The sequence below is a fragment of the Petromyzon marinus genome, chromosome 43 (assembly GCF_048934315.1).
Source record: "Petromyzon marinus isolate PM22_M1 ecotype Great Lakes invasive population chromosome 43, UKy_Petmar_22M1.pri1.0, whole genome shotgun sequence".
Classification (NCBI taxonomy): Eukaryota; Metazoa; Chordata; class Hyperoartia; order Petromyzontiformes; family Petromyzontidae; genus Petromyzon; species Petromyzon marinus.
This window is the reverse complement of record NC_133709.1, coordinates 9,190,908-9,208,776: the sequence shown is the minus strand read 5'-3', so window position 1 is coordinate 9,208,776 and position 17,869 is coordinate 9,190,908. Positions and strand designations below refer to the sequence as shown.

At 51.5% G+C, this 17,869-nt stretch overlaps 1 protein-coding gene across 1 annotated transcript; it reads right to left on the bottom strand.

Moving 5' to 3' along the window:
* Positions 1-64: 64 nt before the first annotated feature.
* LOC116951384 (collectin-12-like) lies at positions 65-17,610 on the bottom strand. Its single transcript, XM_032969921.2, has 6 exons — positions 16,619-17,610; positions 9,850-9,903; positions 8,626-8,751; positions 7,627-7,725; positions 6,120-7,166; positions 65-5,512 (listed from the first exon to the last, which is right to left on the bottom strand). The coding sequence occupies exons 1-6, from the start codon at positions 16,626-16,628 to the stop codon at positions 5,037-5,039; spliced, it is 1,812 nt and encodes a 603-aa protein (XP_032825812.1). The 5' UTR covers positions 16,629-17,610; the 3' UTR covers positions 65-5,036.
* Positions 17,611-17,869: the final 259 nt, after the last annotated feature.

Below are 17,869 nucleotides of genomic sequence, written 5' to 3'. Positions count from 1 at the left end.
CGTTGAGTCGACGAATGCGAAACGACACCAGAGCGGACGGACACATTTGGGCGCACTCGGCAGGCACTGAACATTATCCGTAGGCTTTATTTTTCGTACCATGAAACAGAAATCACCAGCATCACAAACGTGTGAAGAAGACATCGATATCGTAGCTCTCTGCGTGTACCCACGTGAAACAACGTGCGCGCAACGTTCGGGGGAATACGTGAAGGTGACGTCGTTCACTCACGGAAGGCCTTGAGTCAGGAGGTTTCCTGCCACGATTGGATGTTTGGACAATATCAGAGAGGGTATTGAGTTTCTCGGTAAGGGCGAGAGAGTGGGTAAGGCCTGGGCCATCGAGTAGGTGTGTTCTCGGTCTGGTTTATAGAGTGGTTTATGAGTTGTGTGGCTGGGCTGCAGAGTGGGTTGAGTTCTAGGTCTAGACTCGAGCGTGGGTGTTGTGGTCTAGGTCTGCGCTTTAACTCTTGGTAACTCCTTGGGGGCACAGTTGTGACCTAAACACGCATGCAGACCAACAATATCACCACTTCCTCTCAATATATATATACGATATTGTCACCTGTGAAAAGTGTACCAGAACGTTCACACGTGCGTGTAGATTACACCTCTAGTGCATAGTATATGCATACAAAAATACAGTAATTACATATGTAGTTCCCTACCAATAGTAGCCGATGCATCTTCAGAGAATGCATTTGCAGCGTGTGTACATCCACCTGCCAAACGTGTGATTATGTCTGGCTAGGCCCGTGCAATTTGTCTTGTGTATATGTGCACAGATTGTAGAACATATAATTTGTATATATACACACCCCCGAGTGGTTACATCACTGTGTGGGTGGGTTTCACTTGTATTGTACACATGTACAGAAATATGTATATAGCTACTTGGCAAAACACGCATGTGCATTCGTGTATCAAATTGCTGATGATTGTGCAGCTGAATTGCTGGTAGTGGTGCACAATTAACAACACATTCATCAATAATATATATCATGGGTGACGTTTCGGGAAATAGCCCTTCTTCAGTCATGTGCAATTAAGATGGGCCATAGCCCGAAACGGTCACCTCTTGTATATATTTTTCCTATACGTTTTTGTATTAAGGCCACACGGTGTTTGTTGACGACTGTGTTGAGATTTGTGCATAAGTCGAGCCTGTGCGTGAATGTCCCCTTTTTATCCGTGACTACTGCGGAAAATCCTGGGTTTAATTTCAGCCGGATCTGTCCGAGATCCGAAACCCGGAAAATATTTGCTTACCCGGCACATCACATCCAGTATGCACTTCTCTATATATGTCTGTGGCTACTAGTCACGTGCGTTTCTCTCGTCTACCAGTCACCTGGAAAATATAAAAATGAGAATTTAAGCCCTGGCTACACCAATATAGAGACGTACACATACAAAGTGATGAAGATCGATCGACCTGGAAGGGTATAAAATGCCTTCCGAGTGGGCGCTTGTGGGTCAGAAGCCAACAATGCGGGAGTGGGCCACTTTAGCGGCTCGCTCTCCCACTTCCTCATCCAAGTGCTGTTAGCGAGTCGCACATATGAAGGCCGGCACGGCACACGAGGGGTGGGTGGCCAACACCGCGCCCGGCCACCCAATCGCACACTCACGCATCCAATCACTCACTCACGAATCCTCTCACTCACGCATCCACGCACACTTACGCACTCACTCGCTCACGCACTCACTCACGCACTCACACTCACTCGCTCACGCACTCACGCACTCACACTAACTCACACACTCGCTCACTCACTCACACGCTCACTGACACACTCACACACACTCGCTCACTCACACACTAACTCACACACACACTAACTCACACACTCACTCACACACTCACACACACTAACACTCATACACTCACACACTAACTCACACACACTCACACACTCACACACACTCACTCAGTCACACGTCACCAAGTGGGAGCGAGTCACCTCGAGCGAGTCGAGACCCCACCGTGTGACTGCGGTGAGACTCGGAGCGTGGAGGGTCTCTGGCTCCGTCTCCTCCTGGGAGGGCGCCGTCCGCTATGGTGGGGACCTCGCCAGGGCTACAGGCCGGGCCTCACCACAACTACAACCATCATCATCACAAACCATGGTCTATCAACTGCTAAAGACCTCCAGCCTCTAACCAGCGGTGGCCAATTCATGGATCGCAAAGAGATTTTGTTTGTGGATCTCAGGACAAATCATAACACCGCCATAAGTAGACACAAATTCTTGTTGCGCCTGATGGCAAATGAGAATTCCCGACGAAAGGATACATACGTCAAGTCAGTGGTTCTCAAACCTTTTCTTTTTGGCGACTGTTACCCCTCCTTGTTGAATTTTGTTCCCATCGCGTTTGCCTGACCCAACATGGTCATGATCAATACATGTTTGAATAATGAACATTAAATAGTTTAACCAATTGTCCCTTATTGTGAGGCATCATAACTAGCTCGTAACTGCAAGAGAATATTTTTTTTAAAGATCTTGTGAAACCACAATGAGTTTAGAAAGGTATTTTATATGGTTCTAGGTTCATTCTAGATTTTAAGTTTTCGTGACTGCAATAAAAATAAATATTAAATTTTAATTTTTTCATGTATTTATTTTTACCTACGTGACTTTACCGAAAGAACCAAAGAGTATGGTTCTAGGTTACCATATGGATTTAATTTTTTGTACCGTAGTTATTTTATATTGGCAGATTCATAAGTGATCATTAACCGATGATTCTCACGCACGATGTAATTTCACACGTTTATAAATCACCACACGTACCACCTGGGACATTGCCCCGTAACCCCCCAATGGTCCACGTACACCCACCTACCTCCCCCGGTTGAGAACCACTGCATTAAAAAGTAACTTTTATTACCTACGAGCTTACCCGGCTTCGCCCGGGACTTGGATTCACTACGCCCGGCCGCCTTTGTCTCCCCAGTGGCGATGTTCACACACCACACCAGTTACTCGTTTGAGGCTGAGTCGACCTAGGGGAGGCCCAGGACCGGTAGAAATAATCGTCACCGGTGGTTGGCAGCGGGAATCGAACTCGAATCGCCGGGTTCGTAGCGCAGTGCGCTAACCACTACACTACAATGCGTTACGCTTCCACTGCGCGGGTCACGTGACAGATTTGACGTCACAGCTCACTTGCCGTGCAAAAAAATGCATTATTGAGCTCCCCCCCCCAAAAAAAAACAAAAGTTTTTTTTTTGGGGGGGGGGAGCTCAATAATGCAAAAGTTTTTTTTAATAATTTTTGCATAGTATACAGTCTGGAAAGTACCCACATGGCAAATTTCAAGTTTGTTGCATGTCGGGAAGTACGCTAAACATTTTGAACAGACACATTCACAACTTTGCCTTTTATATATGGATATTAATGGCGTTGGTATGTCTGTAGTACCATGTTAGAGGGTTAAATCCATCGCCGGTGATTGTTTAGCGGTAGCTTTGGGGCCGTCCATAAATGACGTCACGCGATTTTGGACGATTTTTGACCCCCCCCTTTCGTCACACATCACAAAAAGTCAGACCCCCCCTTCAAATATGACGTCACAAAGCTCTGCCCCCCCTCCCAAAAATAAAACATGCTTCAAATCTCTTTAAACTATTGTAGTGCGTATTTAATGTGGCGCTGCACTCTGATGTTGTAGGAGAAAACATTAATTAAAAAGTCGATTTAATTAAGTAGAACGTGTTGTCTATATTTATTTAAAGTTGCGCATTTTGATGTGACGTCACATTTCTCAACCCCCCCCCTCCCTCGTCACACATCGTCACAAATGTCTGACCCCCCCCCCCCCTAGGCGCGTGACGTCATTTATGGACGGCCCCTTTCTGGTGGCGGACAGCCACCTCTGCCGTGTCGGCTGCAAATATAATCTGTACCACAAACGTGTCCAAAAGTGCCAGATAGCCAACGTGCGTGCCTGTATATCCCTCCGTACCTATATAAAGCGACGTGTGTGTGTATATGTACATCACGTGGTCTCAAAGTGCACGTGCCCTGGCACAGACACCTTGGTGAAGTCATCGTCACTTAGTGGCGAATGGCGGGGTAGTGGTGTTGGTATTAAGGGGAGCGGCAGTGCAGTGGGGAGCGCTCCTTACCCGGCCACCGGAGTTCGATTCCCGTTCACGGCCATCGGCAATGACGATTATCTAAACCGCTCCTGGGCACCCCCCCCCCCTTCTAGGTCGACTCGGCCTCAAACGAGTACCCGGTGCGGTGCGTAGTAAACACATCGCCACGCTGGGGGAGACAAAGGCGGCCGAGCGCCTTACTGGTCACCAACTCCCTCTACGTGCCGTGCCGGCCTTCATAGGCGCTACTCGCTCACAGCACTTGCCCCGACGGTCTGTTCAGGCCACGCGGGTGGGGCGATCCCTGTCTTTGTTTTCGTAGCTGCTGACAAATGTATGGGGAAGGGTTCCAGCGGGAATCGAGTGACTCTCCCTCGCGTGAAATGTGCGCAGCAGCTACCCTGCCTGTCTTCATTACGCGCGCGCCCACAACTGGCGACTCGTGTGTGGACCGGTGCATGTCACTTTGCGAGCACCTCTGTTGTTTCTCACCGTGTACCGCACGCTACATGGCGACCTACCGTACGCGTCCGATCGTGGGTCGTAGTCGGAGCATTACCTGCGGGACCTGCATCATGCGCGATGCACGTTGAGCTTCTTTCGCGCCGTACGTAGGCAGCCGTGCTCATCAGAGGTGCGGGGGATAGACATATACACACACACACACGTGTGTGTGTGTGTGTATATGTACCTGTCACTCGGCATGTGTATTACCTGCATGTATCAGCACATGTATGGACCTCTATCTCCATACATGCATGTACCTGTCACACTTCACATGTGCATACCTAATTGTTGCTGTGCATGTATAGGTCAGGGAACAATGGCTGTCTCCCAACTGCCTGATCCGCTGAGCCCGTGTCCCCTGCGCTAGTAATTTGTGAACCTCGCTACCTGGCAGACACGTCCGGAGGCCCCTGTGGAGCTCCTACGAGGGCCCTGCCCTGCTGCCGCCTGGCGGCCCCACAGGCCCCGGTTCACCGGGCGGCCCCGGGGTCCCCGGCAACCCGGTGAGGCCCCTTTCGCCTGGCAGCCCAAAGTTCCCTGGCGGCCCCACTGGGCCGGGAGGCCCCGACACCCCCACGGGCCCAGCCGGCCCCGGTGGCCCCACCGGACCCTCGTCCCCCACGGGGCCCGGCGGACCCTGTTCCCCGGGGTCCCCCTTGATCCCGGGGCTTCCGGGCGGGCCCTGTCGGGCCAGGCTGCCCTTGGAGCCCGTAAGGCCTGGAGCCCCCTTGGGGCCCTGCTTCCCCTTCTCCCCCGGCGGGCCTTGGTTGCCAGGCCTGCCGGGCTCGCCCGGCAGGCCCACCAGCCCGTCCTTGCCTGGGTCGCCCTTGTCACCTTTGATGCCCGGGCTTCCCGGTGGGCCCCTGATGCCTGCATCCCCCTTGGGGCCCGCGGGACCTGCAGGCAACACGTGGCATGGGGGAGGAAGGTGGGGCAGGTATGACAAGTGGAGAGGGATTGAGAGTAGTTGTGTCAGAACTGATGAGATCCTGCGGTCAAGAAAAACCCTATCCTTGAATCTAACACTGATATGACTTGTTGACTGGAACTCGATCTCCAGGACCCACTGAACTCCCAACTCGACCTCCTGATGCACCGCCAGGTGTATAACCTGAACCTTAACCCCACCCAACGAGTCTGTACCCTTTGGATTCTGGGCTCCACAGCCCCGTCTGGGGGTTTCTCAAAGGGGTTCATAATGGCTGTGTCGGAGCACTGATCTAGCACTATTGAGAGCATGCAGTCGAGATGAGTACTGGATGGCTCACCATCACGGCCTGGGACATTATCACCTGATATGGAGGAGGCAATCAGACTCAAGGGTAATGTCCAGGCCAGTCTTCCGTTCCCTCCAATCCGGTCATATCACGCAGTCCGTCCTGGACAGAGTTTCACCCAGTCCAGTCGTCCATGTTAGTCCAGTCCCATGTTCTGTGCAGTCCAGTCCGGCCGTACCTGGCCCGCTGCCACCACAGCTGCCCCCACCCCCCCACCCCCGGCTCACCCTGCAGCAGCGTGAGGTTGCGGTAGAGTCGGTCGTGGTAGGCGTCCACCAGGCGCAGCTCCTCCGTCACCACCGTGAGGTTCGCCACCTCCACGTCGAGGCGGCGCCGCAGGTCTTCGTGCGCCGCTAGCAGCGCCGCCGCGTCGTCGCGAAGCCTCGCCAGCGTCTCGTTCACCAGCGCCAGCTCCTCCGCCCGCGGCTCGGAGCGCCCGCCGCACGCCTCCCGCACCTGCCCCAGGTACGCGGCGACGCCACGCAGGTGCCGATCCGTGCCGTTGACGGCGCCGCGGACGGCGCCCAGCTCGGCCTCGCGGGCGTCCACCCGCCCGTCCAGCGCCTCCTGCCTGGACGCCGCCAGCGCCTCCGCGCGCCGCAGCCGCTCGGCCAGCCCGAGCAGCGCGTCGTCGCGCGCGGCGCACCCCGCGCTGACGTTGGCGAGCTCCCCGCCCAGCTCCGCCGCCCGGGCCCTCGCGTCGCCCGTCGCCTCCTCCGAGCGCCGCAGCAGCAGCGCCGCCTGCGCCGACGCGGCCCGGAGGCCCGCGACGGCGCCCCGCAGCTCGCCCTCGCCGGCGGCGCCGCGCTCCAGCAGGCGGCTGAGGTTGCGCAGCCGGCCCCGCGCGCCGTCCGCGTCCCGGCCGAGGCGGGCCGCCGCCGCCTGCGCCGCCGCGGTCAGCGACGCCTGGCGCCGCAGCTCGGCGTCGAGGCGCCGCAGCTCGGCGTCGTGGGCGGCGTGCGCCGCGGCGGCGCGGGCCGCCGAGCCCTCGAGGGCGCCGACGGCGGCGCGCAGGGCGGCGTCGCCCGAGCGCCGCTCCTCCAGCGTGCGGTTGAGCAGCAGCAGCAGCGAGCGCGCCGAGTCGGCGTCGGAGCGGGCGGCGCCCAGGGCCGCGGCGCTCGAGCGCTGGGAGGAGTCGGCGAGCGCCAGGGCGTGGGCCTGCGCCTCGGTGGCCGCCAGCGCCCGCCGCGCGTCACTCTGCAGCTCCCGCATCTCGAGGCGCAGGGACGCCAGCGCTGACGAGGTGGAGCGGTTGCGCCAGGTGGACTGCTCGTCTGCGCACGGCCGAGAGGGAGGCAGTAGACGCGGGGGAGGGGGTGGGGACGAGCGAGAGAGGCGCGGGGGGTGGGAGATGTCGTCAATCTCAGCCGGGTGGCGCGAGTGCCGAGTCGAGCGACGAGACGGCGCGTGGCAGCATTCACCCTCGGGCACAAAAACCCCGAGGGCCCCTGCTGGGAAAAAAAACCCCAAAGCGAGCCCCCTTCCTAGGGGTCCCTCCTGGAAAAAGCCCCCATGAGAGAGCCCCTTCTATCCCTGAGTTTTGACAGTCACAGTCGATCTGCTGCAGCCATGAGGCCGACCTCTTAACCTGCCTGTATCCCTCTGTCTCATCCCCATCTCAGCTGTGTCTCCCCCTGAATCCCCCATGTGTCTCCCCATGTCTGGCCCCTGTTCTCATCTCTGTCTCATCCCCATCTCAGCTGTGTCTCCCCCTCCCGTCCCGCCGTGTCTCACCTGCGTCTCTCAGGCTGGACTCCACGCTGGACAGTTTGGCCGTGTAGTTTGTTTGCACTGAGAGGATGTCTCTCTCCAGCAGGTCCATCTTGGTCATGGCTGCGGAACGCGAGGCGGGCACGGTATGGACGCGAGACGGACAGACGGACGGACATGGACACAGGAGAATACAGATCGTCAAAACGGATATAAGCATTCGTGGCAGAATCAGTCGGTAGGCCTGACATAAACGGTGTTGACAGGTCTTGTGTTGTTACATGTCGTCCTCCTGTAATAGTTCCTGGAGCAATAGGGTGAGGACTCGTGGTATAAAGTCAACTGTTGCCGCAGCGTTAGGGTTAGGGCAGACATGGGCAAAGTACGGCCCCCGGGCCGTATACGGCCCGTTGGGCTTTTTAATCCGGCCCGCCGAACTTGTCCAAATATTTTTGTTTTAAACCTTTCGTGACTGCAGTAATTCATAATCTTAGCTCTTTCGGTAAAGTCACGTTGAAGAGAAACAATAAAATAATAATATATATAAAACAATAAAAATTCTCACGACGTTTCGACCATAACACAAACGGTCGTCATCAGGTGTGCAACGTGACTTTACCGAAAGAGCTAAGAATTTGTCCAAATATTATTAAATTAAATTTTACCTTTCTCCTGTAATGCCCCCATTTCCCCATTAGATGGCGCAGTTTGACCGGGAGTTAAGACATGTTTTTGTATCGTTCATGTTCGTGCAATTTGTTAAATTGCCTTGCAAATAAATGATTTGCTAACCTGTTAAAGGCCAAATCCTTTCATGTAATGATTTTTACATTTATATTAGTCCACACAAACACTCCATCCATCTGTTCCTGGGCCCGGCCCCGCTGTCAGAATTTTAGAACCCACTGTGGCCCGCGAGTCAAAACATTTGCCCACCCCTGGGTTAGGGGCTGGTGTTGCATGAGTGACGACGGGGTTTGCGGCAGGCCTGTGTTAGTGTTCGGACTGCGGGTGGCGGTGTACCAATGGAGCCGAGCGCGGCGAGCGTGACGGCCAGGGCAGCGCACACCATGTACAGCAGCACCACGGCGCTCTTCAGCACCCAGGGGTCGTGGTGCCGGCCACAGCATCCGCGCGCTTCCTGGATCCCTGCAGCAGCCGAAAAAAATAGCGGCACACAGCTGTGGTTACGGGGGTGTAGATGATGATGATGTTGTTGGTAGTGGTGGAGGGGGGGGGGGGGTGATGTTTATTTAATAATGCATTACGCTTGTTTAGGGTACCGATCTCGCAAGCGTGGGTTCTCGTCCGAGCGCTCCGGTTTCCTCCCGCACGTGAACGCTCAGTAACTGATGGGTGACACCTTTAATATATATGGAGGAGCGCAGAGCTCGGGCAATTTGTTGTTGCTGGCGGTGGCGGCGGCTCATCGCGTGGCTGCTGCCTTTCCCGCTCCTCGTCTGTAGTTTCTCGTCCTGGTGCCTGTCGAGTCGTCCTCTCTCTCTCTCTCGACGAGAGCGAGCGAATGCAATGGTGGCACGTTCGGTACAAGTTGAATTGTCTATTCAAAGGGTGTACGTCGTCTCCTTCTCACGTGACTCTTTTTCAGGAGCGTCCTGACAAGTTTTTGCACTGGGGGAAATGGGGGAGGTGATGGATAGGTCGAATGCAACCGAGTAATCTGCGGGCACGTTTTTGAGATTTTGCCAAATTTGGACCGTGACGTCGGCACACAACGGCCTACTCTTGCGAATGACGTCAGGGGATCTTTAACGTCTGTAGTATATGTACGGTCTATGCACCTGCAGTATTAACCAGGGCGGCTGCTGGATTCGAACTGTGAACCTCTGCAATAAGCAGTGAATGCGTCCCCGCGATGCCATGTGGGATGATGCTGCTATTACTGCTGATGATGATGAAGATGATAAGATGATGGTGATGATGATGATGTGGGTGCTGATGATGAGGTGGATGAAGAGGATCTGATGTTAATGACGATGATGCTGCTACTTATGATGTTCATGAACATGATGATTTCGAGAATGCCCTCTGATGCTGCTGCTGTTGGATGATCACGGAGATGTTTCTGCTGCTCACGACGCTGCTGATGACGATGATAGTGATGGAGCCTCTGATGCTACGAATGATGTTGCCGCTGCCGTGAATGATGATGCTGCTGCTGATAAAGAAGAAGATGAAGATGCTGTTGACGATGATGTCACTGCGTGTCCTCGGTGCCGCTCGTACCAAAACGCTTGTACCCGAAGGATGAGGCCTCCTCCTCGTCGCCCGCGTCTCCGTCTGCACAAGCGGAAGAGCCGACAATGTCACAGCGAGGGGGGGTCAGTGGTTGGAGGGGGGCAGGTGGGGGGGGGGGGGTGGAGCGGGGGACAAGGGGTTAGGGGGTCAGTCAGTTGGGAGAGATCAGGGGCTCGTAAAGAGACATTGTTGCCTGACCTATACATGAGCAGCAACAAGGAGGTTTGCTCATTTAACTGCTTATTGTGTTTGTTGTCCTTCCCCCGCACCACCGATTAGCGCACTTGGCTACGTACGGTGCGAAAGAGGTTCAACATGTTTACATCATGTGTAGTGTGACAGAGGTACATGCATGTAGAAAGATACAGAGGTCTATACGTGTTCAGAGATATGAAAGTATATTACACATGCATTGTGACAGGTATATTACACGCGTAGTGACAGGGTGACACCTGTCGGCCTGTAAGGGTCATTAAAGTTATAGCCTGCGTTACATAATGCCTTATTGTGAAGGGGCGTGTCTGGGGTAAAGGTCAAGGGCGGTGTCAGTCGAGAAGCTCCGGGAACCATCCCGAAGGGTCGAGAAGGTTCTAGAAAGGGGGCGTGGCCAGAGGTGGCGCTTGGCCACGCCCAGGCGGATATCAGGGGCACCGAACGGGGCTGTGAGTGTGGGGGTCTGGGGGCCCTGGTTTGCGTCGCTGCTCGTCGCTATCTCTCTTCGTCTTCGACCACGTCGCTGTTCTTCTGCAAGACCAGCTCCGTCGAGGATCCAGCGTGGCGCATGGCGGAGATGGGCTGCGTGTTTAGAACAGGCCTCGGTGTATCCGCCACGTTACGAAGTGTAATCGCCCTGTGTGCTCTTAATAAATAAGACGCCTTCGACGAGACGTGCGTCGGAAGTCGCTCACTGCACACGTTCAGTGTCATAAGAGGTGGCATGCAGTGACAGATGTATACGCACATCCAGGTCTATTCATGTAGAGTGTAGCTGAATAGATCTACATGTGTGGTAATATTCACGTATATGCACGTAGACTAGCAGGTGAATGTGTGTATGTGTAGGTGTACACAGTGTATACATGTGTAGGTGTGCACGTGTAGGTGTGTGCGTACGTGTACACGTATGTGTAGGTGTATACGTGTATGCATGTACTGTATAAGTGTATGCATGCGTAGGTGTGTGCATGGGTGTACATGTGTGTGCATGTGTAGGTCTATGTATGTATAAGTTCATGCATTAGTAGGTGTACACATGTAGGTGTAGGTGCATGCATGTGTAGCTGTGTGCATGTGTAGGTGTGTGCATGAGGTGTACACGTGTAGGTATGTGCATGGAGTGTACACGTGAAGGTGTACACGTGTAGGTATGTGCATGGAGGGTACACGTGTGTGCATGTGTAGGTGTATGCATGTATAAATGTATGCATTAGGTGTACATGTGTAGGTGTATGCATGGGTGTATACGTGTATGCATGTGTACAAGTCTAGGTGTGTGCATGTGTAGGTGTGTGTAGGTGTACACGTGTAGGTGTGTATACGCGTAAAGGTACACGTCTGTGCATGTGCATTGGGTGTACATGTGTGTGCATGTGTAGGTGTACACGTGTGTGCATGTGTAGGTGTACACGTGTGTGCATGTGTACACGTGTGTAGCTTGCAGCCCTCCTGCCCCTCCCCCACTCTGGTCCGCACAGCTGGCGCGCACGTGTCCCGGCCCCGGCGACCCCGTGACCACGGGGCCCCCACGCGCACCTCGGTGCCGGAATCAATTCCTCACAACGTGACCGCCCACCGTGTCCATTACAGCGAATGCAAACAACGGAATCGATTGACGTTCAATAATCGAGTTTCGATTCCCTATTCGTAGAAACGGGGCTTCGGATTCCCCATTCGGGGGCCGTTATTGTGCCGTAAGCCTAGACATGATGTAACGTTAGGGGCTAGGGTTAGAGCTTAGACCTTTATCCTAGGGTTAGAGTTAGGGATAGAGTCACAGCTAAAGTTAGGTCTAAAATCACAGATAGAGTTAGGGCTAAAGTCACAACTAGAGTTAGGGCTAAAGTCACAGCTAGAGTTAGGGCTAAAGTTATAACTAGAGTTAGGGCTAAAGTCACAACTAGAGTTAGGGCTAAAGTCACAGCTAGAGTTAGGGCTAAAGTCACAACTAGAGTTAGGGCTAAAGTCACAGCTAGAGTTAGGGCTAAAGTCACAGCTAGAGATAGGGCTAAAGTCAAAGCTAGAGTTAGGGCTAAAGTTACAGTTAGGGTTGGGCTAAAGTCACAACTAGAGTTAGGGCTAAAGTCACAGCTAGAGATAGGGCTAAAGTCAAAGCTAGAGTTAGGGCTAAAGTTACAGTTAGGGTTGGGCTAAAGTCACAACTAGAGTTAGGGCTAAAGTCACAGCTAGAGTTAGGGCTAAAGTCAAAGCTAGAGTTAGGGCTAAAGTTACAACTAGAGTTAGGGCTAAAGTCACAACTAGAGTTAGGACTAAAGTCACAACTAGAGTTAGGGCAAAAGTCACAACTAGAGTTAGGGCTAAAGTCACAGAGTTAGGGCTAAAGTCACAACTAGAGTTAGGGCTAAAGTCACAGCTAGAGTTAGGGCTAAAGTTACAACTAGAGTTAGGGCTAAAGTCACAGCTAGAGTTAGGGCTAAAGTTACAACTAGAGTTAGGGCTAAAGTCACAGCTAGAGTTAGGGCTAAAGTCGGAGCTAGAGTTAGTGCTAAAGTCACAGCTAGAGTTAGGGCTAAAGTCACAACTAGACTTAGGGCTAAAGTAATAGCTAGAGTTAGGGCTAAAGTCACAGCTAGAGATAGGGCTAAAGTCACAGGTAGAGTTAGGGCTAAAGTCACAACTAGAGTTAGGGCTAAAGTCACAACTAGTGTTAGGGCTAAAGTCACAACTAGAGTTAGGGCTAAAGTCACAGCTAGAGTTAGGGCAAAAGTCACAACTAGAGTTAGGGCTAAAGTCATAGCTAGAGTTAGGGCTAAAGTTACAACTAGAGTTAGGGCTAAAGTTACAGTTAGGGTTGGGCTAAAGTCACAACTAGAGTTAGGGCTAAAGTCACAACTAGAGTTAGGGCTAAAGTCACAACTAGAGTTAGGGCTAAAGTCACAGCTAGAGTTAGGGCTAAAGTCACAGCTAGAGTTAGGGCTAAAGTCACAGAGTTAGGGCTAAAGTCACAACTAGAGTTAGGGCTAAAGTCGGAGCTAGAGTTAGTGCTAAAGTCACAGCTAGAGTTAGGGCTAAAGTCACAACTAGACTTAGGGCTAAAGTAATAGCTAGAGTTAGGGCTAAAGTCACAGCTAGAGATAGGGCTAAAGTCACAGGTAGAGTTAGGGCTAAAGTCACAACTAGAGTTAGGGCTAAAGTCACAACTAGTGTTAGGGCTAAAGTCACAACTAGAGTTAGGGCTAAAGTCACAGCTAGAGTTAGGGCAAAAGTCACAACTAGAGTTAGGGCTAAAGTCATAGCTAGAGTTAGGGCTAAAGTTACAACTAGAGTTAGGGCTAAAGTTACAGTTAGGGTTGGGCTAAAGTCACAGCTAGAGTTAGGGCTAAAGTCACAACTAGAGTTAGGGCTAAAGTCACAACTAGAGTTAGGGCTAAAGTCACAGCTAGAGTTAGGGCTAAAGTCACAGCTAGAGTTAGGGCTAAAGTCACAGAGTTAGGGCTAAAGTCACAACTAGAGTTAGGGCTAAAGTCACAGCAAGAGATAGGGCTAAAGTCACAGTTAGAGTTAGGGCTAAAGTTACAACTAGAGTTAGGGCTAAAGTCACAGAGTTAGGGCTAAAGTCACAACTAGAGTTAGGGCTAAAGTCACAGCTAGAGTTAGGACTAAAGTCACAACTAGAGTTAGGGCTAAAGTCACAACTTGAGTTAGGGCTAAAGTCACAACTAGTGTTAGGGCTAAAGTCACAACTAGAGTTAGGGCTAAAGTCACAACTAGTGTTAGGGCTAAAGTCACAACTAGAGTTAGGGCTAAAGTCACAGCTAGAGTTAGGGCAAAAGTCACAACTAGAGTTAGGGCTAAAGTCATAGCTAGAGTTAGGGCTAAAGTTACAACTAGAGTTAGGGCTAAAGTTACAGTTAGGGTTGGGCTAAAGTCACAACTAGAGTTAGGGCTAAAGTCACAGCTAGAGTTAGGGCTAAAGTCACAACTAGAGTTAGGGCTAAAGTCACAACTAGAGTTAGGGCTAAAGTCACAGCTAGAGTTAGGGCTAAAGTCACAGCTAGAGTTAGGGCTAAAGTCACAGAGTTAGGGCTAAAGTCACAACTAGAGTTAGGGCTAAAGTCACAGCAAGAGATAGGGCTAAAGTCACAGCTAGAGTTAGGGCTAAAGTTACAACTAGAGTTAGGGCTAAAGTCACAGAGTTAGGGCTAAAGTCACAACTAGAGTTAGGGCTAAAGTCACAGCTAGAGTTAGGACTAAAGTCACAACTAGAGTTAGGGCTAAAGTCACAACTTGAGTTAGGGCTAAAGTCACAACTAGAATTAGGCTAAAGTCACAACTTGAGTTAGGGCTAAAGTCACAGCTAGAGATAGGGCTAAAGTAACAACTAGAGTAGGGCTAAAGTCACAACTAGAGATAGGGCTAAAGTAATAGAGTTAGGGCTAAAGTCACAACTTGAGTTAGGGCTAAAGTCACAACTAGAGTTAGGGCTAAAGTCACAACTAGAGTTAGGGCTAAAGTCACAACTAGAGTTAGGGCTAAAGTTACAACTATAGTTCGGGCTAAAGTCACAACTAGAGTTAGGGCTAAAGTCACAGAGTTAGGGCTAAAGACACAGCTAGAGTTAGGGCTAAAGTTACAACTAGAGTTAGGGCTAAAGTCACAGCTAGAGTTAGGGATAAAGTTACAACTAGAGTTAGGGCTAAAGTTACAACTGGAGTTAGGGCTAAAGTTACAACTAGAGTTAGGGCTAAAGTCACAACTAGAGTTAGGGCTAAAGTTACAACTAAAGTTAGGGCTAAAGTTACAACTAGAGTTAGGGCTAAAGTTACAACTAGAGTTAGGGCTAAAGTCACAGAGTTAGGGCTAAAGTCACAGCTAGAGTAGGGCTAAAGTCAGAGCTAGAGTTACGGCTAAAGTCACAGCTAGAGTTAGGGCTAAAGTCACAACTAGAGTTAGGGCTAAAGTAATAGCTAGAGTTAGGGCTAAAGTCACAGCTAGAGTTAGGGCTAAAGTCACAACTAGAGTTAGGGCTAAAGTCACAGAGTTAGGGCTAAAGTCACAACTAGAGTTAGGGCTAAAGTCAGAGCTAGAGTTAGGGCTAAAGTCACAACTAGAGTTAAGGCTAAAGTCACAACTAGAGTTACGGCTAAAGTCACAGCTAGAGTTAGGGCTAAAGTCACAACTAGAGTTAGGGCTAAAGTAATAGCTAGAGTTAGGGCTAAAGTCACAGCTAGAGTTAGGGCTAAAGTCACAACTAGGGTTAGGGCTAAAGTCACAGAGTTAGGGCTAAAGTCACAACTAGAGTTAGGGCTAAAGTCACAACTAGAGTTAGGGCTAAAGTCACAGCTAGAGTTAGGGCTAAAGTCACAACTAGAGTTAAGGCTAAAGTCACAACTAGAGTTAGGGCTAAAGTCACAGAGTTAGGGCTAAAGTCACAACTAGAGTTAGGGCTAAAGTCACAACTAGAGTTAGGGCTAAAGTCACAGAGTTAGGGCTAAAGTCACAACTAGAGTTAGGGCTAAAGTCACAACTAGAGTTAGGGCTAAAGTAACAACTAGAGTTAGGGCTAAAGTCACAACTAGAGTTAGGGCTAAAGTCACAACTTGAGTTAGGGCTAAAGTCACAGCTAGAGTTAGGGCTAAAGCCACAACTAGAGTTAGGGCTAAAGTCACAACTAGAGTTACGGCTAAGTTATAGGTAGAATTAAAGCTACGGGTAGAGTTAGGGATGAAGTTTCAACTACAGTCAGTTTGGGAGCTTAGGTTAGGGCTAGAGTTAAGATTAAGGCTATTGATAGGGCTAAGAGTTAGGGTTTTGGCTACTTTTAGTTTTAGGGCTAAAGTTAGGGTTAGAGCTAGGGCTCTGGGTTATAACCAGGAATAGAGGTTAGAGTTATGGGTAGAAGCTAGGATTATGCATCGGTGTTACGTTTAGGGATAAGGGTTAACGTCATTGGTTAGGTTTAGCGCTAGGGAGAGTGGTTTGGCTTAGTGCTCGGGTTAGCGGTGTGTTTTAGTGCCGGGGTTAGTGGTTAGGTTTAGTGATAGGCTTCGAGCTATGGTTAGGAATTTGGGTTAGGTGTACTGCTCTTGTTAGAGCTATACTGTAGTTTAACATTTAGCTCCAGGAGTTTAGGCCAGTGCCGGTAATTGTCTTTATAGCTGTGGGTAAAGGGCTACTGCTTAGGCTAGGGTTAATTCTGGGTTCAGGCTTAGCACTAGGGCTAAATGCACATTAAGCCAAACTTGGCTGTGTGGCTCCACATATCAATACGAATATTCGAGTCCATTAGCGCCTATTATTAAATGCCCATAGCAATAGAAACCCGCACCATTCGTTTTAGCAAGCACACACTCTGGACCGCCTTTGACATTCTGTGTTGTCATCAGCGGAGGTCAGGTTGGTTGCACAAATGCTACCACATTACCGGATGTTGTCGGCGAGAACACTCCATCTAATCCACGGGACCCCGTTCAACGAGACAGCGCAACACAGAACACAAATTCATGACGCGTTGCCGTGGAGCTGATGAGGCCCGACCTGGAGTCTAACCCTGACGGTGGCTGCAAGGCAGGTCTCTTACCCCTCATCATGATAGAGGCTCCGCACCGTCACTCGATATCCACCGCCACTCGGGTCCAGACCTCCACTCCCACCTGGAAGTGGGCCTTCTGCTGGATAAGGGGACCTTCTTAGTGGGGATGGATGGACCTTCCGTAGCTGGAGCTTGTTGAGTCGGACCTTCCCCTAGAGTCGATTAGGAGCCTCCCAATCAGGACCTCTTTCTGGATCAAGAGTGTCTGGAGCCGCACCTTCTTTGAAATGAAGATATTCGTCTTGGTGGGATGGGCCTTCTGTAGCTGGAACTTCGCCTTGCAGCCGAACCGAAATTCTTCACAGCACCTTGTCCAAGACCCAGACCTTGCACTGGGGCCAGTCCTCTTCAGCAGGGCCTTCTGTTTGAGTCGGACCTTCTTCTCAATAAAGACTTTCTCTTAGATCTGCATAGACACTCTCTTTGACACGGACCTTGCTATGTGGCCGGATCTTGTTGTGCTTTTGTCGTTTAGTCGAACCTTCCCCCAGAGCCGGAAACTTCTCGATCAGGAACTTCTCGATGAGGACCTCCGGGAGATCGGGTTTTCGTTGCCAGGGACCCGTCCCTGGAATCACAGCAACTATTTATCTGTGTGTGTGTGGAGCAACATTCGCCGAGTGCGCCGTCTGCTCCGTCCTCCTTCTCGGCCGAGCTGTGGCAAGAAGGGGGGGAAATGAGTGGTGGGAGAGCCAGGGGGCAGGGAATAGGGGGAGATGAGGAGGAGGAGGAGGAGGGGGGCTACAGACTCAAACCCAACCCCCAACTCGCATTTTTGCGGGCGAGGGAGTAGAGCCACAGGAAAGGTTGTTTGGGGATGGGGAGAGAGGAGGGAGATGGAGAGATGTGAAGGAGAGAGTGGAAATGGGGGGGGGGGGGTGGTGGCGGATGGAAGAGAGAAAGAGGAGAGGGGAAGACGCGGGAGAAGAGAGGGAAGTTTGTAAAGACGGAGCAGAGGGAGGGGGAAGAGAGAGGGGAGGGAGAAGGGGGTAGAGGTGGGGGAGTGAAACAGAGCAGAGAGAGGAAAGAGAGAGAGAGGATGAGATGTGGGGGGGGGGGGGTGTAGAAGGGGGGGGGGGGGACATGGAGATAGTTTTGTGCAGCCTCCCACTCTCTATAAACATCTAAAACTGCTGATAAGGCAGGGTGACTGAGAGAGGTTCATCAGGGCCACGTCCGACTATGCCAGTGCCATGGAGATCCTGTATTTGTCTAAAGAGCTTTGTTATGGTCGTGTCT

Coding starts and splice junctions, on each gene's coding strand:
- LOC116951384 (XM_032969921.2), bottom strand. Junction 7,726..8,625: donor CGCCGCGCTCGGCTCCATTG/GTACACCGCCAC, acceptor CGCGTTCCGCAG/CCATGACCAAGATGGACCTG. Junction 5,513..6,119: donor CAACCTCACGCTGCTGCAGG/GTGAGCCGGGGG, acceptor TGTTGCCTGCAG/GTCCCGCGGGCCCCAAGGGG.